The sequence below is a fragment of the Stylophora pistillata genome, chromosome 7 (genome assembly GCF_964205215.1).
Source record: "Stylophora pistillata chromosome 7, jaStyPist1.2, whole genome shotgun sequence".
NCBI classification, from domain to species: Eukaryota; Metazoa; Cnidaria; class Anthozoa; order Scleractinia; family Pocilloporidae; genus Stylophora; species Stylophora pistillata.
The window spans coordinates 330,001-355,935 of NC_142525.1; the positions used below are offsets into that span (position 1 = coordinate 330,001).

Below are 25,935 nucleotides of genomic sequence, written 5' to 3' on the forward strand. Positions count from 1 at the left end.
CTTGATCTCCATTCTTCATTTTCACCACTAGGTAGTGTGGTTCTTCACTCTTGCGAAGCGATCGATAGCAGCGTGCTCTCACGAGACTTTCACCCGCGGCAGAGGTCGAAGTGTATACATCATACACATAGCCTTCTCTGAAAAACTTATAACTCTTCTCGCCGGCATTTTTCTTTCCTCCACTCTCTAAACACTTCGAAATTGTATCAAGAGATACCTTTGGAAAATTTCTCAAAGATTTTGACCATTCAAAATTTCCTTGTGTGAAAAAACAAGAGCAACATCCAACATGATCTTTACAACAGAAGCAAGTTCGCGACGCCATTTTCTGACGCTTTGTGATGTAAACACCCAATTCAAACCACGTGACGTGTTAGCCGATTGTGTCTATTGAGGGAGGGGGTGTATGAGGGCATGTTCCTCCAGAAAATTGAGAAAGAACCAGCAAAGTGATCCATTCCTTTATTCTGAGTTTCAATTTCCACTGTTGGAAAGTGTTCAAAGCGAGAAGAAAGCGAACAAGGTGTAAATTGAATTTAGAAGGATAATTAATTTTACTGGTACTATGACCGACAATTAGCTTTCTCAAAATCAACAGTTTACCAAAAAACCTGAAATATGTGAGAAAGATAGTTCCAGCGTACGCGTCAGGGCGTATATTTTGCGTGAGTGTCACGCTTAATGCATGAGACTTGAGATACTTGTTGATGATACTCACAAAGCATGAAAAGTTCTGGGAAATCTTTCGTATCCATGAAAGTTTTTTTTTTACAGCTAGTGCCCATCGGGGGTAGCCACACTTATATCACGAGATATGATGTTACATGATCACATAGGAAGGATACAGAAATGCCTTAATAGACATTTCATTATAAAGATAACTGGAATGTTTCCCAAGAAAACTTACTCATTGCCGCAATCACAGCATCGGAGATCGGCCCTCCAGCCGCCATCTTGAATGTTGTAAGAGCGCTGGGACCTAATCCTTTTCTTACGTCTTGGTCGCAAGTTTTTCAGTGATATGAAAGATTCTTCGTCACTCAGGAATAAATGGTTTTGAACCTGCTAAAAGTGGTAAATGTCTTCTTGTTGTAGATCTGTCCTCTGACGTAATGTGATATAATGGCCAATCACATCTTATGATCTATAGAGCGACACGCGGCTTAGGACTCGCTAAGAGACTCCGTTGCAGTTATGTCTTCAAGCAAAAGTGCTCATTCAAGGGGGTCCATACAAGTAGAAAATTTGACACGTATGAGCAACTTCCAACTGATCTCAGGAAGACATGTGCAATCTCTCATATTACTTTCCTTGAAGTTGATGGGACTAGTCTCTTTAGTCATTTTCATGAACAGAGAAACTCTGAAGTTCATATTTTGTTTAAAAACTGACTTCTTTAACTTCATCAGACTGTAGTTGACTACAATTTGCTGGTGATTGATATTTGCAGCATATAAGAGTCAACTGCACCATGTTGTCAAATGTTGATGAACATGAAAAATTGTATATTGAATTTTCATGTACACCCTAATATTACTGAGGGAAAGGTTTCTTTCTCATCTTGAGTGTTTTTTTCATTCTCCTTTATCTCCCCAGAGTTATGATATTGAGGGAGTTCTTGGTTTATCCTGGGCATTTGGAATTCCCACATTTGACATCATTCGTGGTACTGCCCTCACGAAAATCTGGTCTATTTTAAAACCTATTTTATACTCTTTTATTCCTATCTTTTATGTATTTTTCCCCCTATTTTATGGACTATTTTAAAGCAATTCTTTAGCTATTTTAAACCTATCATTTTGAAACAAAAAACAGTTAAAAAATATAGTCCATGCATGCATGATCTACAGAAAAAAATGTTTGTAAATTAGCTTTAAAATAGCTCTAAAATAGCCTAAAAATAGCCTTAGATGTGTATGGAAGTTGGTGAGAAAACAGTATTAAAATAGTGTGAATAAGACAAGCTAAAAATAAAATAGGCTGAAAATAGTCTTAAAATAGTTATAAACGAGGAATAAAATTGGGGTAAATAAGAAAGGCCTTGGGCAGTAGGCTGAAAATAGCCTTAAAATAGACAGAAAACAGGGATGAAATAGTTTAAAAATAGGTGTTTATTTTAAATCTGTTTAATAAATGCCAGTGCCAGGTAAATAGTACTGCCAGTTCATAGAACCCCATATTAAATTACATTAGGTACAAATTAGTTTCAAAACAGGTAACATCATAGTTTAAATTATATACAGACTTTAATTGACAGTTTGTTTGCTTAAATTGTAGCATTTTACAATGGCATGTATGCCCAAACATGAAAGGATGGTTTTTGAGATAAATATTATTATGGAGATCGAACATAAATTTTACTCTCACAGAGACTGTCTTTAAGTTAATAGCTCTGTTTTATTTTTTCAATCCTTATGTAAAGCAAAAGTGATTAAAAATGATATAATAAAAAGTAACATAATAAAAAACTCTTAATTAGGCAGTTAACTAGCTGCAGTGGCCTTAATTCTCTCGTTGCCCATTCTTTGCCTTTTTGGGGCCGGTGTACATTTTCCTGTACTCTGAAATAAAAAGAGCATAAATTTATAAACACACATGCAATATTTTACACACCAATACATTTATTACGGTTGTGAACATTGTTTTGCTGTTTGATTTTTAAGATTGAGATTGTTTGAATGATGCAACACTGCATCACCGAAAGGAGTGCTTTCACCACATTCCTATTTTGCTTCTGTAAAAACTTAGGGTATTCAATACTTGCACATAACTTAGGCCAACATGATGACTTGTGATCTGGGTATAAAAAGATGATTTGGATACAATTTTCACTACATGTGTAGAGTAACCTCCACTAATGGACAATCCTGCAAGTGGACACTAACCTGCAATACAAAAGTTTTTAATAGTCCCAATACCTCTTAGTTTCCAAATATTAAACCTCCCATAGGGGGAATACCTTAGTTAAGGGGTCACTATATTTGATTTCAATGGTGCATGCTTGCAACAGGGTCATATTACTATGTCTAGGTATGTACTATTTAGCCACATGTAAATTTACTTATAGCTTACCTACGAAATATCCAGGCTTGGATGAATTAAATTTCAGGGAATTTACTTTACATCTTAGGGCTTGCCTAAGCTCAGATTTAGTTACAGGCTTTACGTCCCCAAGTTTTGCAACCTTTGCAAAATCTGTTTTAAGAATTAACAGAAGTATGTTAAATATCATTGCGCAAATAACATTGAACTAAAGCACAACTCTTATTCAGTTGTATGATGTTAGTGTAATAAGTTAAAGGGGGTTACCGGTTGGAATAAGGCCCCAAGTGACCTTTAAAAAGTTGTTGGAGTATTAACAGGAAGTCTGTTAATGGCCCTAATATATTAATTACAAATTGACAAAACCAGTAGAACATACACAGCACTATTATAAAGTATATATAAAAACATTTACAAGTGACTATTTATTCCAAATTGCATGAGAAAATCATGTGATTATGTATTAATAATATACATGAAAAAATACGAGGTAGCTTCTCATAACTACGCAGAAGAAAAGCGCATGCATCACGTGCAAAAATAATTCATTCAAATCCTGCAAGTGACATTGACCTTGACATTGACCAATTACTCTGACCAATCAGAATGTCTGGTTTTGTTTCTTTCTTTGCACTGAATTAACCCTCTTCTGTACTGAATTAACTCTCTTCTGCACTGAATTAACTGAAACTGCATTCATCTTAACCAATCAGAACTGAGAAATTTTTTCATGTATATTATTATACAATATATGGTATAGGAGGAAATACCAATTAAACAGGTCTATAATAGGCAGTACGTGTAAACACGGGATTGTTTAGTTTGTGATGTGTGTGTCAGTCGTGGTTTTCATTGATTAATGTTTAGTATTCGGAAGGGGAGGTCTCCCTGAAGGAAGCACTGCAGAGTGAAGTCTTCACACACAAGAGTTACAAGTCCCACCTGTTGAAAGCCAGATGGAAATCAATTTGCTGTGAATATGCAATGCTCCCACCCACAATCAACAAATTTAAGATAATAGTTGGTAAGTTCACTCTTCTTCTTTGGAAATTCCTCTTTCCAAAACTTAGATCTACTCTTCTCCACAGTTATTCAGTAACTTTTTCATAATGGAAATGGGAATTTAGCAGTGGATATTCCATAAGATGGCTCTTCTTGTCCACTGATACTAGGTCTAATTGGAATTTGGAGTGTTTGTTTTTGGAGACCCCTAGAAAGATCCTTGGAGCAAGGAAGAAAACTAACAACAAACTCAACCCACATGTGACACCAGGTCCAAGAATTGAACTAATGGGAGGCGAGTGACCTCACCACCGCCCAATCCCAGCTCCCCAATATTGATTTTTTATTTCATTGTTTTCATAAACCGTCGCCAAGTGACCTGTGAAAATTTAGGCCGACTTAGTACCAACAAAACAGTCTGTTCAACCAGATAATTTTTGATCAGTGAATCAATTCATGAGTTTATGAGTAATTCCCAGGTGACAGTTATTTTTTTTAGTATTATCATCGTTAAGATCCTCTACTCGGTTCACTGACTCCTGGAATGGGCTATGGATGTACTTCATAAACTTACACAAATGGCTGAAGAAATCTTTGGTTTAGATGCGTTTTGTACTGGCAAACAGATACACAAGCAAAAGGAAAATTTGTTGGGTAAGGTGATTGAGGAATTTTTGTTTCCTTTTATTCTTGACACAATTCTGCAGAGCCCTGCTTGCAAAGTAGTGCCCCTGATTTCTATGAGCTTCTACTAGGGACAATGTGTCCTGATGACTGGGATAATACAGGGGTTTCATTAAGGGCCAGGCACCGGGCAAATTGACCAGTTGTGAGGACGGTTTTGCCCACCTGATTTGACGGTCTGGAGGAAAGTTTATCTTGTGAAGAAGTTCAGTTCAAAGAGTTTTGCCCGCCTGTGAAAACCAGTTTCCCTCCTGCAGAAAACATTAATGAAGCCCCTGATAATATATACCTAAATCATGTGGTTGGCAATACCTTGCAATCCTAATTCAGGCTTTGAGATAGAGTTGTGCTTGTAATTGGATGTGTTATTATCCTGATTAAAATATAGAGAAAAGTGCAATCAAACTGGCCTGAAACATGGGAGAGTTTTCTTCTGTTTTATTATTAAACTTTTAATCACATATTTTGGCATCTATTCCTTTTGTTTGTGCAGATTTGCTAGCCACATCAGAAAGTTCTGGCCAAAACCTTTCTAGTTTGTCAATCCTAAATGACTTGCTCTCATCCCTGTTACAAGTTGGTCAGCTGTATGCTCATCAGGGAGCTGTGAGGGAAGCTTTGAGGCAGTTTGTGGATGGTGTTGCACTAGCAAGGCAATTTTGCCTACCATACAGGTGATTTATTAATGTTTAGTAAAAGCTCTGTTAAACTTTTGGACCCACACTAGATCAAAAAGTCAAGGAGCATCAATCCAAAATTTTAGATGAGAGAATTTTGAGGATAACATTAACTGTCCTTGTCTGTTACTCTTAGACAATCAAGCTGTTACCAGAACAGGAAAGGGAATAAAGTAAGATCTTAAAATTGTTTGTTGAACATGAAGTTGTGCTGAAAATGAAGGGTTAATTTCTTTTGTTTTATTCCCCTGATGTGAATTCAACATTGAATTAATCTACTGGTAATTGGTAAATTTGCCTTGTCCAAACCAGCAAAACAGTTATTTTTCAAATTTTTTGCTTTTTTTTTTTTTTTTGCAATTACGGCAAATGTATACGACAAATTTCATTTCAACTTCTTATGTCCCCATAGAGCAAGATATCTTAGCTATAGTAAAGATGCCAAAGGGGAATTGTTTACCTCTAAAGATTAATTTGGAACTAGTTTGTAGAACACTCATCTAGACTACAAAGATAATGGCAAAGTTTACATCCTTTTTGTTAATTTAAGTTGAAGTTTCAACTCAAATTAATTAAAGATGACCTCACTGACTAGTGACCAGGGATAGTTTCAATTGAATCCCTGTGGTTTTGTTATTTTAGGAGAATAGCAAAGGATTTTTCTAAACCTTTGGTATATATGATAACACCTTTCCTTGTAAGTACTTGTAGCTACTGTTGCATTTGATAGACTTCTATTTGTTATGTATACAAAAGAGAGAGATTTTTCGTGACCTTGTCAAAACCAGTTGGATGCTTTTACCTCTTAGACATGGCACACAACTGTCCATGTTTACTGGTATCCCCAATTACTGTGGCACTAAGTGACTCAAAGTTTATCTGCTCCTTTATATGGGATGCAAAAACAAAAGGAACTAGAACCTTTGATGCCAGAACAAGGAACTAGAACATGGCTGCCAGAACAGGGGATTACAGAACAGGGAACTAGAACATGGAAGCCAGAACAGGGAACTACTGTAAGACATGGGATGTCATAACAGGGAACTAGAACATAGGATGCCAGAGCAGGGAACTTGATAAATCTACAAGTAGATTTCTCTTTATTTTGTTATTTCCTTTTTGTCTGTTAGGAAAACAAAGGAGATCTGGTGAAGCTTGCAGAACGTCTTTCCTCCTTGTCACTTGATGACTCTTCAACTAATACTGCTCACCAAAAACTGGCTGCCCTGGTCAAGACTTGAAACATCATGAAGTTTTCCTTGTGTGCAACTGAGAGATACAAACAAGGTCTCTTCACTCCTGAAGGAATTTCCCTATTGCAGAACATGCCTAAAGGTACATTATAGTTATTTTACAAGCAATAGCGAGCTTTCAGCTGTGTTATGCAGCCAAACCAGCTTCAAAGAAAGTGTAACTTAACTGTTCAACTTTCTCAGGATTGGTTTGTAGAACAATGTGACTCTTATAACAGGAGAATATTTTTTCTAGCAAAATGTAATTGTCACTAATTTAACCTAATTCTTTAAGCAAAATGACTTTGTTAAAAACTTTTTGTTACAAGACCACATCATTTGACCCTCTGGTTTTTTTCTTCTCAACCTGTATTGCAATAAGCTGTTTTGATTATTTGGTGTTTGATAAAATTGCACTCTATTGGTTTATCATCATCAATTGCCTGACAGGAGAATGTGTTTAGTCTTAGCTACTAGAGACAAAGGGAGGTTCCTCATCCTTGGTCCTTAAGTAATCATCTCTCATTTCATGATCTCTCACATTGCATGTTTCAGCTACTTGATGAAGTTCAGAACCTCACTGACAAGCTATTTGAAGATACAGACAAGAAAAGCTGCATAAACAGGTTCGAGGGAACATACAGGTTAATTTTTTTTCTTACCTTCATTACTTGCACTCTCGAAAAATTATTGATGACAACAAAATTCCTTCTCAGGTCTGGAGGTCACTCTGCAGAAAACATTCCTCGTCATCCTGTAATCCTAACTCTTGGAAAAGTAAGAGCCAGCCTTTTTAGGTCTTACATTTGTTTAGTAATCAGCCATTAAATGTATGCTAGCTCTAGCTAGCAACAAGAAACGTTTTAGAACATAATGTTTTTTGCCATAGTGCTAAGAAACATTTGTTTGCTAAATATTGGTCTTTAATCCACATAATGTGTATTGTATATTTTAATATCTCACGATAAGTTACATTGATTAATTTTATTATTGTTATTATACTTTTAATTAGTTACTACATATATATGTATATATACTTAGATTAGATTAGTATTGTTACAGAAGAAGAGCCTCTTAATTGTTGGAATCTGTAATAAATCAAAATAAATCGAAATAATAATAAATAAATGAAAAAAAAATATGAACTAGTGTGAAGCTAGGCATACCCTGTGAGCAGAGCCTTTTCTACTTTTCTTCTTCTTTTCTTCTTCTTTTCTTCTTTTTAATCGATTCGAGGACAGGTTAAAAAGGCTCTGCTCGCAGGGTAAGTTAGGCGTGGTCTTGACTTAGCAAGTGATCTGTTGATTTGTTAATCTTGTACATGTTGTTTTGAAAACAGGATCAATTGCTGAAAGTTTATTGAGTTACCTCAGGCTTCTAGTGAATTCGAGAGATGAACTAGCTTTGTCTCAGGCCATCCATATCCCTCGCACGGACTTGGCTCGTAAACAATTTACAGTATTGAGGAAAGTTGCAGGGGAAAAAAACATGCCTATGTTTCAGGTACCACTCAATTTCAGGTGTTTCATTAAGGACTGGGCACTGAGCAAATTGACTGGTTTTAAGGAAGTTTTTGCCCACCTGATTTGACCATATAGAAGAAAGTTTATCTCATAAAGAAGTTAAGTCCAAAGAGTTTTGCCTGCCTATGAAAACCAGTTGCTCCCTTGCTAAAAACTTAGATGAAACCTCTGCAATTCTTTTTACAGTGAATATTATCATGAAAATTCTGCAATTATGAACTGCTATCAGCAAATGACAGTTATCAAAATAATTGCTGTGAAGACCACACATGCATAAAATATTTCTGGCTAAGCCACTGTTAAATAGACACAGAAGTTAAAGAGGGTGTGGGCTATACATTAGCAAAGTGTTTTCAAAGAGTGGAATCAATCACTATTAGACTAAGAGTGTTGCAATTGTAAGGGTCAAAATTTTCAATTCATTTGGAAAATTATCCCTTGGTGTTTGAGAAGCAATTCTGGCGTGTTGAAAGAGTCTGGAGGGTGAAACAAGAGGTGGCAGCTCAGTTATTTTTCAAGCATTTAAATCATGATGTTGATATTCTTACATGCATGTATATCATTGCATTCATCATCATCAGTTTATGTCATCATTGAGGACAGGTAACAAAGCAAAAGCTGTAATCTTTCAATCCATATTCCTGGAGTTCTTAGATACTTTCTAAACCAATTTCCTCATTCCAAGAAGTTGCTGTGACAATGTATACCTCCTATCTGTGGCTGATCCTGCCTTGCTTCTCAATAGATTGGGTGGAAAGAGTTATGCACCAATTGATGACAACCCACTTCTCCCATTAACTAAGGTATATATCAGTATATCAAAATTTATTATTCCCTTTAGTGTACCAAATAGAATTTTTATAAATATATTTCAGCTGTTAGTAGGTGTCAGGTCATTTTACCACAAGAGAGAATCTTTACTAAGCCAAAGAGTTCTTTGCAGCCCAGTTGGTGTAGACTTTTCTGTCCCATACTCATGGCTAATGTTTAATAACTTCCTTCATCTGTGGTTTTCAACAATTTGTTTTTTACAGGGTCTTGGAGAGTTTGTGACCTTTTTCCAAAAGTTACAAACTGTCTGTGAAGATACAGCTGATGCAAAGTAAGATAGCTGTAGATACATATTGTACACTATTTTAATTTAAGAACATGATCATTTCTGCAAAGGAAGGTTTTAAAACCAAGATCAATTTTGTTCTTCCACCAAACTCTCAGTGATAAAAATTAGAAAACTGTTGCATCTAGATTCTGAGGCGGACCCAGGGGTGGTTTGGGTGGTTCAGTCCAACCCTCTAAATTGTCCCTCAAAATGCTGGAAATCATGTTTCCGAAGACCTCATTTTGAAAATCTCCTGGGGGAGCATGCCCTTGGACAATCAACAAACCGGCCCCTTGCCTAGATCTTGAATGCATCCCAGTCAGATTAAGGTTGTTTTACAAGTTAATCATGGGAAAAATCCTATTATTTTGTTGAGCACCTTTCATTGGATGGGGTACTTCCGAAAGAAAAGCATGCACAAAGGAGTCTAACCAGTCAAAAGGATTGTCACAGTACTGCAGTAAAAATATTAAATACAGTTGACTGAGTGGTGAGATTGTCCGAAGTGATTGGCATGTTTGAATAAACCCTGTGAAAATAAGTTGTCTGCTTATCTTTCAGAACTGCTGTCTTAAGAATCATGAACATGCTCAAAGTAAGCATTATTAAATCCAAAGAAAAGGTTTTTACAAATGAAAGTATTGCCAAAACTGTGGAATCTCTGAAAGAAAAGGTGGAACAACTAAGCTGCAAAATATGTGATGGTGGCCAAGCAAAGTCATCCATGGCAGGAATGAATGTGTATTTCCTGATTCAGGCTGTATTAGATGAGCACGACTAGAAAAGTTGTCTCCAAGAATATGACACAAGGGACTTGAGGTGTGCTCTGATGACACCAGAAATACCTCATGGAAAATCAAAATTACAATCTACACTTAGTCAGTTCAGGTAAGGTGGAACAGTATTGAAAAACTCTGGGACTTTTAGACATCGCATGGCAAGCTCTAAGCTAGCTTAGTAGTAGACCAGCTGGCACTGGTGCAGATGTTGTCACTCTCTCGTCTTCCTAGCAAGAAATTTTCCTGGCACCAAGTGGAGAGACAATTTGTCTCTCCACTTTAACAGAATAAATCAGTAGGTAGTAATTTCTGCATCAAGAAAACCTTGGCAAGTTGTATGCAGCCCCAGTTTTGCCTGTGAGGTACAATTCTAAGTAAATTTTTATTGTCCTAAGAGAAGTTTTAAGTGACATGATTAATTTTTTCTTGCTAGAACACCTGATTCGGAGTCTTCAGAAGGAGCTGTCACACCACACAAGGATCAGCCACCAAAACACAAACCTGAAAAGGTAAGATACTGGTAAACCGTCCAGTGAATTTAATCAAGGTGAAATCTAAGTAAAGACACTTTTTATTTTATTATTTTGTTCAAAGAGGGTTATCTTAATAAATGCACCAGCAAATTATATGTTATGTTTCCTCAAGGTGCATCTTAGAAAAGCTTATATTAATTTTTTCCTTTTTCTTGTAGACACCATTTGAAAGCTATAGAAAAGTGTGTGGCGATATGAGCTGGGCCAAACCTGCCTTCAACATTCTGATAGGACTAAGTTCAGCTAACAAAAGAGACCTGATGAGTGCTGCCATAAGCAATGATACTTTAACATCTCGTAAGGAATGTGGCAATAAATCTTACGTTGAGGATACATCCAAATGTCACACCAAGAAAAGAACTTTAACTGAAACTATGTATGACAAAGAGAACATCTCAACTGGCAACAAAGCCATTAAATATGTAGCAAAACCACTAGCCAAACGCATGCTCCTTGAGAAGGACATCACTGTGCAACAGAGCACAAAACGCAAAACTAGTGGAAAAACATTGTCCAAAAGAAAAAAGATTCCATTACTTCAAGGGCAAAAACAGCTCACCAATTTTTTTTAGGTGATACGTATTACTGACAATTACATCACAACATCTGATTCATTTTCATGCATTTTTTTATTTTTACTTTTACATTACTATGCGAAGAGCATCATGATTGAATTTTAACACATACCAGATAGCACTGATTTGTATAACTTGGGACCATTGTCACCTCTAGAGGACACCGCGGAAATACGTTTTGGTGACGTCACAGTGGTCAGTGGTCATCAACATTAGGCTGCCAAGTGCTTCCCAGTCTTTGTGGACTGAGTTCGATGAAAACAGCGGCCTTTTGCATGGTTTTAGGTCGGAAAATATCCATGATACTTCTCCTTGTTTATTATGGTTGATCCTTTGAGTGGGTTTTTAATACTAAAACCACGTCTTAACAAATAGCAGTACAGGGGAATCATTTTGTTTAGAGTTTTGTGCTGTTTGCTGACTTTAGCTGGCCGTCGTTACGAAGTGCGATCGTGGTTCGTCAGTCGCCCTCGCCTTCAGAATCGTCAAAAACAGCAATAGTTCTCCAGACAAAGCAAGAGATTAGGTCTGTAAGATAATTTTCCAGCGAATATTAAGACTGGTTGGATTTTTAAGTGAAGCGATACACGTAATTATTGAGTTGTGAAAATATTCACACTCACTTTGCGCCGACATGCGGTGCCTTTTCAATTTGGAAATCATTCGCTTGGTTGAGAATTTTACTTTTCTAGACTGATTTTTCGCCATTCCACCTTTCTGATTTTTTGTGCATTTAAGAACGGGTATCCGTAACGCTCGAAACGTCAGCTTTTGTAATCGTTACGGTTGCTAATTTACCATTTCAACTTTGTAGATGTATCCAAATTAAATATGAAAACATTTGTTCATTGCATATGCTTGCAGTTTTATCAACAAGTTATCTCTCATGAACAGAATAACGCCTGACTTAAGCTCATATAATGATGATGTTTACAAAGTGAGTGGAAATCGAAGAAATTGTGATTTGTTTGTATTTGAGACCGTCCAACATGATTGGTTCATTTACAATTTATCTTGAATTAAGTCTTTATTGATATTAATTGAGTGAAGATCTCCATTACTTGTCTTTGGTACGTTTGCTTGTACCTGTTACTACAACTGCTACTTTAATTTCCCAAACAGCTCTATTTGTTTTACACGAAAGCATTTTCAATGAAACCCACTTTTTTATTATGATTATGATTATTATATTTTTATAACTCAGTCATTTGAAACTTTTACAGGCACGTGTATGTTTACCTGAAGTATATTCCACTATCTTGCATGTGCATTGCATTAATTTATGCAAATAATCAACTACTCTTCTTCAATTCATTTGTTTTAGACTAGCTTTGCACAGCTTTAGTAGTTTCCATGTGCTTAAGGAATCATATACATCACATGCTCTGAAGCACTGTAAGGATAGTTATGATCCCCATCAGTAATACATCATATCCCCACACTGAGAACATTATCATGAAACATTCCTATTTGACTTGTAACCATTTTTTTTCAATGTGGCAAAATATATGTATATTGCTGAAACTAGTTGAGAATTTCTTATTGACTACAACTAGTTGCTTCCCTTCCCTGTAATAAGTTGGGAAAAGGACATCTGTATGGTGCTATCATTGTTCATGTTTGGGGATATCCCATCCCTGATTTTTATTTGACTGGATAGGCACAGCAGTACACAGGACAAGCATTTGGTTACTCCTCATGACTTACTGTTAACTGGGAATAAACAGCTGACTTAATTTAATCAATTTTCTCCTGAACATTTTTTAACTTCATTTGTTTGACTTCAGAAAATACTTCTGACATTTCTAATTTGGAAGATTAATCATCATAATCATTATGTTCTTTACACCTCTATAAACACCCAACAAGAGTTCTTTGTTTATAACTCAGGCAGCTTCTGAATATAAGAAATCAAGTTTAGAAGATAGTTGATTCATTCAAGGCTGTTGCAATATGAGAAAATACAATACAGTGCTTTATTCACATCGATTGAATTATATTATAATAATTATTTTACCTTAAAGTAGTCTTGTTTCTTAAAAATTTGTTTTCTAGTAGTACCAAGGTGCTAATGTTACTTTGTGAATCAGGGAGCTAAATAAAGCAGAAGTATTGTTAGCTCAGTACATTTTAAGTTGCAGATGGCATTAAGTTAGTAAAAAAAGAAAAGAAAAAGCAAAAATAAATAAAATAAAATGATTAGTGAGGAAAAACAGCTTAACAAAAAGAAACTACAAATTATTCATAATTGTAATGAGAAGTACTTGTTGGGAAAGTAAAACTATTGCTCAGAAATAAAATTACAGCTTCTCAGAAAAAAAAAATTACAGACTAAGGTGGAAAGTAAAAACTTCTTTATTATCCTGGTTATAAGAGACATTTTGTACTTAAAGCATACCTCGGTTTATTCTTCCTCCAGTTGAGCCAGTCTTTGTACTTTTGGGGGCTTCAGTCCTATGCATGTTGCAGTTGTAGGTTTTTTGGCCAACTATGATACATACAGTAACTAGTGGGGATAGGGTGGCCGTGCTACACGGGCATGTTTTCTCTTCTTTTCGGCGAATCTGAACGAAATGCCGTTTACAGGCCGATTTATACGGTTCAAGCCACTGCTTTACAAACCTGATGGTGCAGCGTCCTCGGATCACCGCTTCAACCATTCAAAAATCGTATCATTTTCAGCGTTGGTGCATAAGCTCTTTTATAAACAAAATTTAGTTGCCACGGAGCCGCCAGCGAAAAAAACAATTTCATATCGTGTGCAACTTCAGTTCGGCTTTGGCAAATTATATAATTGAGCTTAAGAACTATTCAAAAGGTGAGCCGAGTTTCAAAGCTAAGTTTACAGTATTCTTTCTAAGTTTTGACTTTTTACGCTGTCGATTTGACTCACGGCGAAAAACATTGCAAAAGTTATCGGCATTTCATGGTTTCGTTGAGGTGTCCGCTGACCAGTAAAATACTGTATCGTGCCCTTAAAAACGTATTTCCGCGGTGTCCCCCTAAAGAATTATTATTACTTTAACTACCAGTCAGAGATATCATTGCAGAACTATTTATTATTTTTATATGATTAATCTTTGGCCAAAGCCAAGCAGAACAGAATTATTCTCTATAAAAACAAAATTATTTTCAAGTACAAAATTAAATGGTTGTTATTTTAACCCTTTAATTCTTACGAGTAACTGAGAGAGAATTTCTCCTTACAATATCAAATAAATACAGTATCAAGAAGTGATGAGAATAAAGGAAAATATCAGTTGGGGGATAAATAGTTGATCCAACAATGAATTCTCCAAACTGACATCATCAGGATCTATGCAGAGGAAAGTAGAGAGAATTACTAGTTTAAAGGAATCTTGGGAAATAAAGGGTTAAGGGTGCATTATGTATTAATTTTACATCTAGAAAAAAATCCCTGCAGGTGCAAACTTTTTGTGGTGTGATTAAAATATTAATTTTTTACTGCAGATCGTAAAACATAACCTTTCACAGTGGCGAACACAAAGCTTTACACAACTAAATGGGCCCATTATAGCTGCCACTTTTTTGTCAAACTTTAGCATATAAAAAGCATCAACACAATTCTAAAAGCAAACATACATGTATATCTGTTTATATAAACTATCTAACAGACATCTAAAAGACATCTTCATGAAAACCATCTTTTTCATTGCTTTAAGAATCTCATGATCATTTATCATGCATATCATTGTCCTCTCTGTTGTATATTGCACCTTGATCTCCTACTTTCAGTTGAGAACTGGGAACTCAAATATGATTAAATATAAACACACTTTCCTTGGTGGGTAAAAATGTCAGCAACAGAGCTCAATGCATCGGATCCTCTACAGGAAAACTTTACAGAAGTACAAAGAGAGAAAGAAATCTGTTACGCACACAGCTAGAGGAAAAATATGCAGAGAAAACTCTCTTTTGGGAAACCTCCATTCCAGGGCAAACAAATATTGGTCTCAAGTGAACAGATGCACTTTTGGCAGTTTTAGATCCATTTCTAGCCACTTCAGAAGACTTTAATTTCAAATTTTTCCGGGGGAGCATGACCCCGGCTCCCCTACCTGGCTCACGCTAAAGCGTTCGCATTAGCCCCCCCCAATTGAAAATCTGCTTCGCGGGCCTTGGGATTAAGAAGAAATGTAGCCAAAAATCGAACATTTTCAAAATATGGTGGCAACCTACGGTGGCTTCAAAGGGACATACACTTTCCTCTCTCTTTTTTTTCACTTGCGACTTAGCTGCTACTTTCTTGCGACTTAGCTGCGACTTTCTTGCTACTTTCTTGCGACTTAGCTGCGACTTTCTTGCTACTTTCTTACGACTTAGCTGCGACTTTCTTGCTACTTTCTTGCAACTTAGCTGCGACTTTCTTGCTACTTCCTTGCGACTTAGCTGCGACTCTCTTGCTACTTTCTTGCGACTTTCTTGCTACTTTCTTGCGACTTACCAGCGACTTTCTAGCTACTTTCTTGCGACTTAGCTGCGACTTTCTTGCTACTTTCTTGCGACTTAGCTGCGACTTTCTAGCTACTTTCTTGCGACTTAGCTGCGACTTTCTAGCTACTTTCTTGCGACTTAGCTGCGACTTTCTTGCTACTTTCTTGCGACTTAGCTGCCTGGCTACCTAGCTGGGCCGAGTGGCACGCAGGCTAGGTTGCATTGCCGATAAACAACATGGATTCTCTAAAAGAGCAGCTAGTTCCGGAGGTCCGAACCAGGTATTTTGACACTTTCTCCTGTCATTCGTTCAAATTAGAAATGCTGAAGGTACAAAAACTTATATTTGGCTGCATTCTCTTTAGGTTTTCAATTTTTTAAAAAAAGAATGTGGGATTAAAGATGGCTTTTGCCAACAGTTTAAAGACGAAAGGGTAAGAATTCGTTAAGAACTGTTTCCTGTACTAGACTCGAGATTGTGGCGCACTTAAATTTGATGCCTCAGATTGTCTTTTTACACTTTCCTTACCTTCGTATTACGTCTGGTTTACTTTCGAGAAACCTTTAATCATTTAACTTCAAGATGGGACGGTTATTTGTGCTTCACTGGGAATAGTTTTGACCCTTTTCATAAATGGCTGCCAATTAAATTAAGTAATTATTAAAACTAGCCAGACTAACCTCGGTTTTGAGTTAAAAATTTGAAAGAAATTTTACTCCCAAACGAGTTTAGTGAGGTTAATTTCATTGCATACAAAATAATTTTTATATTGGTAGCTATTTATCATTCCTAGAATCCAAAGTAATTGATTTGGAAATAATTGGATGAGAGAAAAAAGTTTTTTTTTTAAAATTTAATTGCTTCCAAATTGGACAAGCATGTAGTCCTTTGGATATATCAACAAAGTTGAAATGGTAAATTGGCCACCGTAATGATTACAAAAGCTGACGTTTCGAGCTAGCTCCGACGAAGGGCTAACGCTCGAAACGTCAGCTTTTGTAATCATTACGGTGGCCAATTTACCATTTCAACTTTGTTGATATATCCAAATTATTTCGTTACTCCCACCGACGCAGCCCCAAACAGTTTCTTTCGAAACTATCAGCCTTTATTCACATGTAGTCCTTTGCCCACTAATTTATGAAACATTCCAAAGTAGCTGAACTTGATGTAGGGCAAATGTTGGGCCTGATATATGGCATGTACATGTTGAACATGATATATGGCAAATGTTGCTTGTATACATATGGAATTTCTCTTCTTGTATTTAACTCAAGATCTTACTTATTTACTGCTTGATATATTAAGTTGAACACTTGCAGAGAAATTCCATATAAACTCAAGATCTTATTTGTTTGCTGTACATGATATATTGAGTTGAGCACTTTCATATCTGTGTACATCCATGTATTATTCTATAGTATCTGTTGCCATTTTTTCCTTTTTGTGTTTCTTATCTTGGGAAATATACCCATAGGACCTGCAAGTATTTTATCTATTTTTTTTTCACAGTTTATGTATTCGTATTACACCTCAAGTGGCTTATTTTACTTGACTAGTTTGACTCCATACTTTTCTCTAAGATAAACTCATTTTTCCTTACTACAGATGGACTTTACAGCTGTGAGGATGGCAACAGATGGAGATTTGCAAGCTCTTGGTTCGGCTTGCGGGGGCGACATACTTGCACTGAGATAATAAGGATAATGCTGCTCATTACAGTAGGGGATTAATTATTCTTTTCTTTTTATACATGTCATTCATGTGTACTCTAATAGGTTGTGTTAACATAACACTTTTATAATGGAATGGAAAATAGTTCGTTACCTGCTATTTACTTTGCTGTTCTACCTTGTTGAGTTCATAGATTTCGAATTACCAGGCCAGATGATATCTTTATTTTTATTCTAGATGTAAAATTAATACATAATGCACCCTTAACCCTTTATTTCTCAAGATTCCTTTAAACTAGTAATTCTCTCTACTTTCCTCTGCATAGATCCTGATGATGTCAGTTTGGAGAATTCAGTGTTGGATCAACTATTTATCCCCCAACTGATATTTTCCTTTATTCTCATCACTTCTTGATACTGTATTTATTTGATATTGTAAGGAGAAATTCTCTCTCAGTTACTTGTAAGAATTAAAGGGTTAAAATAACAACCATTTAATTTTGTACTTGAAAATAATTTTGTTTTCATAGAGAATAATTCTGTTCTGCTTGGCTTGGCCAAAGATTAATCATATAAAAATAATAAATAGTTCTGCAATTATATCTCTGACTGGTAGTTAAAGTAATAATAATTCTCTAGGGGTGACAATGGTCCCAAGTTATACAAATCAGTGCTATCTGGTATGTGTTAAAATTCAATCATGATGCTCTTGGCATAGTGATGTAAAAATAAAAAAATGCATGAAAATGAATCAAATGTTGTGATGTAATTGTCAGTAATACGTATCACCTAAAAAAAATTGGTGAGCTGTTTTTGCCCTTGAAGTAATGGAATCTTTTTTCTTTTGGACAATGTTTTTCCACTAGTTTTGCGTTTTGTGCTCTTTTGCACAGTGATGTCCTTCTCAAGGAGCATGCGTTTGGCTGGTGGTTTTGCTACATATTTAATGGTTTTGTTGCCAGTTGAGATGTTCTCTTTGTCATACATAGTTTCTGTTAAAGTTCTTTTCTTGGTGTGACATTTGGATGTATCCTCAACGTAAGATTTATTGCCACATTCCTTACGAGATGTTAAAGTATCATTGCTTATGGCAGCACTCATCAGGTCTCTTTTGTTAGCTGAACTTAGTCCTATCAGAATGTTGAAGGCAGGTTTGGCCCAGCACATATCGCCACACACTTTTCTATAGCTTTCAAATGGTGTCTACAAGAAAAAGGAAAAAATTAATATAAGCTTTTCTAAGATGCACCTTGAGGAAACATAACATATAATTTGCTGGTGCATTAATTAAGATAACCCTCTTTGAACAAAATAATAAAATAAAAAGTGTCTTTACTTAGATTTCACCTTGATTAAATTCACTGGACGGTTTACCAGTATCTTACCTTTTCAGGTTTGTGTTTTGGTGGCTGATCCTTGTGTGGTGTGACAGCTCCTTCTGAAGACTCCGAATCAGGTGTTCTAGCAAGAAAAAATTAATCATGTCACTTAAAACTTCTCTTAGGACAATAAAAATTTACTTAGAATTGTACCTCACAGGCAAAACTGGGGCTGCATACAACTTGCCAAGGTTTTCTTGATGCAGAAATTACTACCTACTGATTTATTCTGTTAAAGTGGAGAGACAAATTGTCTCTCCACTTGGTGCCAGGAAAATTTCTTGCTAGGAAGACGAGAGAGTGACAACATCTGCACCAGTGCCAGCTGGTCTACTACTAAGCTAGCTTAGAGCTTGCCATGCGATGTCTAAAAGTCCCAGAGTTTTTCAATACTGTTCCACCTTACCTGAACTGACTAAGTGTAGATTGTAATTTTGATTTTCCATGAGGTATTTCTGGTGTCATCAGAGCACACCTCAAGTCCCTTGTGTCATATTCTTGGAGACAACTTTTCTAGTCGTGCTCATCTAATACAGCCTGAATCAGGAAATACACATTCATTCCTGCCATGGATGACTTTGCTTGGCCACCATCACATATTTTGCAGCTTAGTTGTTCCACCTTTTCTTTCAGAGATTCCACAGTTTTGGCAATACTTTCATTTGTAAAAACCTTTTCTTTGGATTTAATAATGCTTACTTTGAGCATGTTCATGATTCTTAAGACAGCAGTTCTGAAAGATAAGCAGACAACTTATTTTCACAGGGTTTATTCAAACATGGCAATCACTTCCGACAATCTCACCACTCAGTCAACTGTATTTAATATTTTTACTGCAGTACTGTGAGAATCCTTTTAACTGGTTAGACTCCTTTGTGCATGCTTTTCTTTCGGAAGTACCCCATCCAATGAAAGGTGCTCAACAAAATAATAGGATTTTTCCCATGATTAGCTTGTAAAACAACCTTAATCTGACTGGGATGCATTCAAGATTTAGTCAAGGGGCCGGTTCGTTGATTGTCCAAGGGCATGCTCCCCCAGGAGATTTTGAAAATGAGGTCTTCGGAAACATGATTTCCAGCATTTTGAGGGACAATTTAGGGGGTTGGACTGAACCACCCAAACCACCCCTGGGTCCGCCTCAGAATCTAGATGCAACAGTTTTCTAATTTTTATCACTGAGAGTTTGGTGGAAGAACAAAATTGATCTTGGTTTTAAAACCTTCCTTTGCAGAAATGATCATGTTCTTAAATTAAAATAGTGTACAATATGTATCTACAGCTATCTTACTTTGCATCTGCTGTTTCTTCAAAGACAGTTTGTAACTTTTGGAAAAAGGTCACAAACTCTCCAAGACCCTGTAAAAAAAAATTGTTGAAAACCACAGATGAAGGAAGTTATTAAACATTAGCCATGAGTATGGGACAGAAAAGTCTACACCAACTGGGCTGCAAAGAACTCTTTGGCTTAGTAAAGATTCTCTCTTGTGGTAAAATGACCTGACACCTACTAACAGCTGAAATATATTTATAAAAATTCTATTTGGTACACTAAAGGGAATAATAAATTTTGATATACTGATATATACCTTAGTTAATGGGAGAAGTGGGTTGTCATCAATTGGTGCATAACTCTTTCCACCCAATCGTATCCTCAGAATAAACGAGACAGCTGTCTGTTGGCATGGGAAGGAAAGAAAACTAGAGAAAACTGTGTAATATTATCCTCCAACTGCTAAGGATAATGATGAGAAAAAAAATTGTTTTTTCACCACTGGATCAGACTATATACATTTTAGAATACAGCTCAATCCTATCTCTCAGTTGTTTATCAAGGAGCCAATCTATTGAGAAGCAAGGCAGGATCAGCCACAGATAGGAGGTATACATTGTCACAGCAACTTCTTGGAATGAGGAAATTGGTTTAGAAAGTATCTAAGAACTCCAGGAATATGGATTGAAAGATTACAGCTTTTGCTTTGTTACCTGTCCTCAATGATGACATAAACTGATGATGATGAATGCAATGATATACATGCATGTAAGAATATCAACATCATGATTTAAATGCTTGAAAAATAACTGAGCTGCCACCTCTTGTTTCACCCTCCAGACTCTTTCAACACGCCAGAATTGCTTCTCAAACACCAAGGGATAATTTTCCAAATGAATTGAAAATTTTGACCCTTACAATTGCAACACTCTTAGTCTAATAGTGATTGATTCCACTCTTTGAAAACACTTTGCTAATGTATAGCCCACACCCTCTTTAACTTCTGTGTCTATTTAACAGTGGCTTAGCCAGAAATATTTTATGCATGTGTGGTCTTCACAGCAATTATTTTGATAACTGTCATTTGCTGATAGCAGTTCATAATTGCAGAATTTTCATGATAATATTCACTGTAAAAAAAATTACAGGGGTTTCATCTAAGTTTTTAGCAAGGGAGCAACTGGTTTTCATAGGCAGGCAAAACTCTTTGGACTTAACTTCTTTATGAGATAAACTTTCTTCTATATGGTCAAATCAGGTGGGCAAAAACTTCCTTAAAACCAGTCAAGTTGCTCAGTGCCCAGTCCTTAATGAAACACCTGAAATTGAGTGGTACCTGAAACATAGGCATGTTTTTTTCCCCTGCAACTTTCCTCAATACTGTAAATTGTTTATGAGCCAAGTCCCTGCGAGGGATATGGATGGCCTGAGACAAAGCTAGTTCATCTCTCGAATTCACTAGAAGCCTGAGGTAACTCAATAAACTTTCAGCAATTGATCCTGTTTTCAAAACAACATGTACAAGATTAACAAATCAACAGATCACTTGTTAAGTCAAGACCATGCCTAACTTACCCTGCGAGCAGAGACTTTTTAACCTGTCCTCGAATCGATTAAAAAGAAGAAAAGAAGAAGAAAAGTAGAAAAGGCTCTGCTCACAGGGTATGCCTAACTTCACACTAGTTCATATTTTTTTTCATTTATTTATTATTTTGATTTATTTTGATTTATTACAGATTCCAACAATTAAGAGGCTCTTCTTTAACAATACTAATCTAATCTAAGTATATATACATATATATGTAGTAACTAATTAAAAGTATAATAACAATAATAAAATTGATCAATGTAACTTATGAGATATTAAAATATACAATACATATTATGTGGATTAAAGACCAATATTTAGCAAACAAATGTTTCTTAGCACTATGGCAAAAACATTATGTTCTAAAACGTTTCTTGTTGCTATCGGGAGTCTATTGAACAACGTTGCCGATGTGGATAAGGCTGTCCCTCAGAGAAATCAGCACTGAGAAGATGGCTATTTAGCTCAGGACTGAACAATCCAGCTTTCAACCAAACTGTACAAACAATCGCTGAAGGTCGTTTGGGACAGTATGTACTAATTAAGTACAACATATATGTTCGTATGATGCACGATCCTCGCAGTAGATAGCGCTATTTAAGCAATAGCGGAAATCAGACCTGAAAAAAATCAGGCCTGTACGGGATTCGAACCACTTACCTCTGCAATACTAGTGCAGCGCTCTCACCAATTGAGCTAACAAGCCAACTGGGAGCAAGCTGTTAAGTTGATTCGTAATAAACCCGTGAAAGTGATAAATCAGATACAATGAAAATATATGAAGTTCATATATTTTGAACTGCGGTATTAGATATGTATGATTTTCGCTATTGCTTAAATAGCGCTATCTACTGCGAGGATCGTGCATCATTCGTATCTAATACCGCAGTTCAAAATATATGAACTTCATATATTTTCATTGTATCTAACATATATGTTCCTTTACTCCTGTTTTTCTTTTTTTAAAATACTAGATTACCCAGGGGGATGAAGATTTCCCTGATAACGCCAGTTTCTTTGATCATTTAAAACAAATCTCTGTTTTAATCATGGTTAAAAAACACAGAAGCATTTTACTAAGTTTTCTCAGAAAACTTTCCTCATTAGCAGACAATACACAGTGATTAACATAATTTTCACAGTGGCCAAAATTGAGACCATGGCATTCCAACAATTGGTAATTAATTATAGTGATTTCACTTTTTCATGATTTCAATTTTTCATTGAATTATCCACATTTTATATGCTAGAGGTTAAATTATACTCACTTAGTAGTTCATAACTTATATTTTGCCAATGCTGAAAACGACCCCAAACTTACACACCCACTGGCCACTCCCACCCCTGCAGCTTCTGTGGACACCAATGCCACTCCGTGATTGGGCAACATAGCCACAAGAGAAGCTGCAGAGCCTGACAGCGACTCTTTTAATCTCTCTTACCTCTTTTTCCCCACTTATTTTAACCTCAAAATCACTCTACTAGACCATTCCCATTGATGCAAAGGACCAAACAAATATGAATTTTCTGAAGCCAGTGAAGGGATTCTCTGAATTTCAGAGCTAGTTTCTCGATGTTTAAAATTACCTGCGTGAACGATTCTTGTGAAAATGAATGAGATAGAGGAGGATTGGGGTTCCTGTGCTCTGGAGATTGTTTTAGTACCAGGTCATCAAGCACATCTACTGGCACATCTTGCTCCAGGAACATATCAACTGTTTTCTCAGATAGTGAGTATTGACCATCTGTGTTCACAGAAGAATTAGAAAGATATGTGAAAAGGAGCAATGTAAAAAAAGTTGCAAGTTTAGACAATAGTTAATACTTGTGCTGTAAAGTTCGTGATATGATGAAACTCAGTTGATTTTAAGGGTGACCTACCTTCTCTCTCTGTGGAGCAGAGCACTGTTCTGTTTCCAACCATCAGCTGAAGAATTTGTTGCTGGAAGAAATGTTTCATGCAATGTTTGAATTAACAAATTAATGAATTAACCATTTCATTCTTGAAGTTTACAGTAACACTTTTAATTAGCTAAATTACATGACTGAAGGACAACTTTAGTCAGTGTCTATACTAACAAAAGTCACCACTACTAATCCTTTACACCTGCATATTCTCCATACTGTTCTCTATACATTTCCTAAGGTGCTTACAAGGAGGATTTTTTTAACAATAAAGATGGTGATCATTTCCTCTATTCTCACGACCTTAACGTGTGATTCAGGGGTGATACTGTAAGGAGAAATTAGATGGTAATCACATGTAAGGGTCAAATTAAAGGGTTAGGGATTATTTCATACCGAAAGCATTTCATAAATATGTTTTCTACTATAATTAATGATTATCATTGTTCATTCGTTGATTCATTCATTTTAGTTTGCCATTACCAGTAAAAAAATTAACCGAATACAAAATTTATGATACATCAAAGATAAAATGAACTATTCTAACTAAATTAACTTCAAAATCAAAGGAACTGAAGAGCTAGGTAACAACAAGGAAGCCGATTAGAAGCTGCATGGGGGCTTACTAAGTATAGGCTTCCTTATTTAACTAGAGGATAAACCATACAAATCAAAGGTGCTGAATGAAAATTTAGATTAAGTTAAAAAGAAAAAGAAAGAAAAAAAAAGAAAAAAAGAAAAGGTGTGTATATAGCTTAACAAAGAATATATTTATAAACTAAAAATTCAAAGAAGAATTTTTTAAAGCCTTTGATAAACAAGCTGATGCTTTCAGAGTATTGAATTTCCCGACTTAGCGTGTTGAAAAACTTAAAACCTTGATGTTGACCTTATAATGTTTGTAACCTCTAGACAGCTCTTTAATTTCTCACCTCTAGCTGTGTCTTTGGCTTTCCAGTGACAAAAAACTGTTGCGAAATTTGAAGCATGTCTTTGACATTACTGTCCGTGATTAAACATGTTTTTACTCTGTGAAGGACATCAGCAAAGTCCACAGCATTGCAATGTAACAAAAACGTGTTATAAGGAGTGCATAACCTAGAAATTGAATGTTTTTCTTCATCCATTGACAACTTATAATTCATGACTGCTTTGTGGGCTTCAAGTACATCATGTAATTTCACTGTAAACTCCCCGGCTTCCTTAAAGAAAAAAGATAGAGCCATTATCAATATTTCTGTCAACAAATCACCATCATATCGATCTTTTAAGACTGACCGGATGGTTACAAAAGCTTGGTGCCACTTACACTGACCGCCTCCCAGTTGGCTCAATGGATAGAGCGCTGGACAGTTGTGTGGGAGGTCGAGGGTTCAAGCCACGGCCGGACCAACACTCAAGGTCTTAAAATAATTGAGAAGAATTATGCTTCCCTTCTATAACATCAAGAAGTGGTTAGATATTCTAGTCTTCTCAGATAGGGACAAATAAAATTAATGGAGGTGCCATCTCCTGCAGGAGGGATAGGAGACGCACGAGATTACTGTGTGATGGATGTCCTTCCCCGGGGTCGGATGGGTGGGTTGGGTTTAGGTGGATGAACCTAGTAGGGGACTACGTGTCCTATTGTTCTTCCACCTGTACAATGTACAAATCTTTTGAAACACAGAATTGTCTTTTATTTTATTTTATCAACTGAGTAAATCGTGTATGAACTCTTCTGAACAAAATCGAAGCCTAAATATCTTAAAAACTTTAACTCTCAAGATCTGAAGGTTAATTCTCCCCTCTTGCTGCTGCATATTTCCTTGTAAATTTTGTGCGTGAAGACCTAAACACCGCAAATATGAAGTGAGCTTAAGCTTACTGCAAATTGGTTAACACCAAACTTCGTTGATTTTATCTTGTAGCTGCTGGTATCTTAACTAATTCTTCACACATTCACAATTTACGACAATTTTTCTCCATCAAAACGCTTACAAAGTACAAACACAATAATTGGGCCAGCACGTGTTGCCCACGATCAAAAAAACTTTCCAAAGAAAGCCAGATCGCAGGTTACGTCAAGGGCACCAAAAATTCATACCATGAGGTTGCTCTAAGGAGCCTTTGATTTTTTCATGTTACATATTATGGTAGTTGTCTATTACCTCCATCCAGAAGCCTACTTGTTATCATAAAGTAAATATGATGGAGAAATGTAAGACTGAGTTTCATGCTCATTTGAATTAATTCAAAGTCAATTGCAATTGTTCAAACATTAACCATTCCATTTCCAATATCTAGTTTTAGTAATTCTCTTTACTGCCCAGCATACAGTTCTTATTAATAATTTAGTTGTGGATCAACTAACATTCCCCTGCTATTCTGCTTGATAGTATTGATATTGTAGGGAAAAATTCTGTCTTAGTTGGTTACTCACCATGGGTATTAAAGATGGAGTGGATTATCAACATTGACATTGAATGTACCTGGTTTCACTTGTTCTGTATGACAAGTCCCAAACAAATCAACA

General features: G+C 36.1%; 4 protein-coding genes, 2 long non-coding RNA genes, 1 other non-coding gene and 1 pseudogene across 19 annotated transcripts in view; 4 read left to right on the forward strand and 4 right to left on the reverse strand.

The window, feature by feature from the left end:
- LOC148726015 (uncharacterized) overlaps nucleotides 1-406 on the reverse strand; it is a 2,803-nt gene extending 2,397 nt beyond the window's left edge. Inside the window, exon 1 of the mRNA XM_088728893.1 lies at nucleotides 1-406. This exon is cut by the window's left edge and continues 2,397 nt beyond it. Within this exon, the coding sequence (XP_088585019.1) occupies nucleotides 1-325 (325 nt within the window). The 5' untranslated portion in view covers nucleotides 326-406.
- LOC148726014 (uncharacterized) overlaps nucleotides 1-2,594 on the forward strand; it is a 9,825-nt gene extending 7,231 nt beyond the window's left edge. For all 3 annotated transcript variants that reach the window (XM_088728895.1, XM_088728897.1, XM_088728896.1), the window contains one exon: nucleotides 1,597-2,594. The gene's annotated coding sequence lies outside the window, so the exon portion shown is untranslated. The remainder of the gene's footprint in view (nucleotides 1-1,596) is intronic.
- Nucleotides 1,532-9,870, forward strand: LOC148726016 (uncharacterized). 9 transcript variants are annotated; one of them, XM_088728919.1, is made up of 11 exons: nucleotides 1,532-1,666; nucleotides 3,910-4,698; nucleotides 5,222-5,402; nucleotides 5,542-5,578; nucleotides 6,536-6,740; nucleotides 7,193-7,263; nucleotides 7,354-7,414; nucleotides 7,977-8,140; nucleotides 8,906-8,963; nucleotides 9,195-9,262; nucleotides 9,821-9,839. In XM_088728919.1, the coding sequence occupies exons 2-5, from the start codon at nucleotides 4,596-4,598 to the stop codon at nucleotides 6,644-6,646; spliced, it is 432 nt and encodes a 143-aa protein (XP_088585045.1). In that variant the 5' UTR covers nucleotides 1,532-1,666; nucleotides 3,910-4,595; the 3' UTR covers nucleotides 6,647-6,740; nucleotides 7,193-7,263; nucleotides 7,354-7,414; nucleotides 7,977-8,140; nucleotides 8,906-8,963; nucleotides 9,195-9,262; nucleotides 9,821-9,839. The 9 variants fall into 9 exon arrangements, with proteins under 9 accessions (XP_088585045.1, XP_088585042.1, XP_088585041.1 ...); XM_088728916.1 differs by lacking the exon at nucleotides 1,532-1,666 and having other exon boundaries at nucleotides 3,541-4,066; nucleotides 4,531-4,698; XM_088728915.1 differs by lacking the exon at nucleotides 1,532-1,666 and having other exon boundaries at nucleotides 3,541-4,066; nucleotides 4,544-4,698.
- On the reverse strand, nucleotides 2,102-3,392 carry LOC148726017 (uncharacterized). Its single transcript, XR_015990121.1, has 2 exons — nucleotides 3,073-3,392; nucleotides 2,102-2,561 (listed from the first exon to the last, which is right to left on the reverse strand). It is a non-coding gene; the product is annotated as an uncharacterized LOC148726017 (long non-coding RNA).
- A 74-nt stretch (nucleotides 9,871-9,944) lies between the features above and the next one.
- Nucleotides 9,945-14,616, forward strand: LOC148726018 (uncharacterized). The gene is made up of 3 exons (XM_088728910.1): nucleotides 9,945-10,147; nucleotides 10,472-10,547; nucleotides 10,730-14,616. Exons 1-3 carry the CDS (start codon nucleotides 10,089-10,091, stop codon nucleotides 11,141-11,143), a joined length of 549 nt encoding a protein of 182 aa, XP_088585036.1. The 5' UTR covers nucleotides 9,945-10,088; the 3' UTR covers nucleotides 11,144-14,616.
- An 883-nt stretch (nucleotides 14,617-15,499) lies between these two features.
- On the forward strand, nucleotides 15,500-21,678 carry LOC148726019 (uncharacterized). Of its 2 annotated transcripts, none has more exons than XR_015990115.1 (6): nucleotides 15,500-15,882; nucleotides 15,967-16,035; nucleotides 17,211-17,323; nucleotides 17,602-18,731; nucleotides 19,970-20,695; nucleotides 21,664-21,678. It is a non-coding gene; the product is annotated as an uncharacterized LOC148726019 (long non-coding RNA). The 2 variants fall into 2 exon arrangements; XR_015990116.1 differs by lacking the exon at nucleotides 21,664-21,678 and having other exon boundaries at nucleotides 19,970-20,144; nucleotides 20,479-20,950.
- Nucleotides 17,486-25,931, reverse strand: LOC148726020 (uncharacterized; annotated as a pseudogene). The gene is made up of 10 exons (XR_015990109.1): nucleotides 25,843-25,931; nucleotides 24,353-24,622; nucleotides 23,397-23,457; nucleotides 23,103-23,260; nucleotides 21,264-21,427; nucleotides 20,244-20,330; nucleotides 19,946-20,013; nucleotides 19,061-19,387; nucleotides 18,661-18,736; nucleotides 17,486-18,478 (listed from the first exon to the last, which is right to left on the reverse strand). The product of XR_015990109.1 is annotated as an uncharacterized LOC148726020 (transcript).
- On the reverse strand, nucleotides 22,148-22,221 carry Trnat-agu (transfer RNA threonine (anticodon AGU)). The gene has a single exon. It is a non-coding gene; the product is annotated as a tRNA-Thr (tRNA).
- Nucleotides 25,932-25,935: the final 4 nt, after the last annotated feature.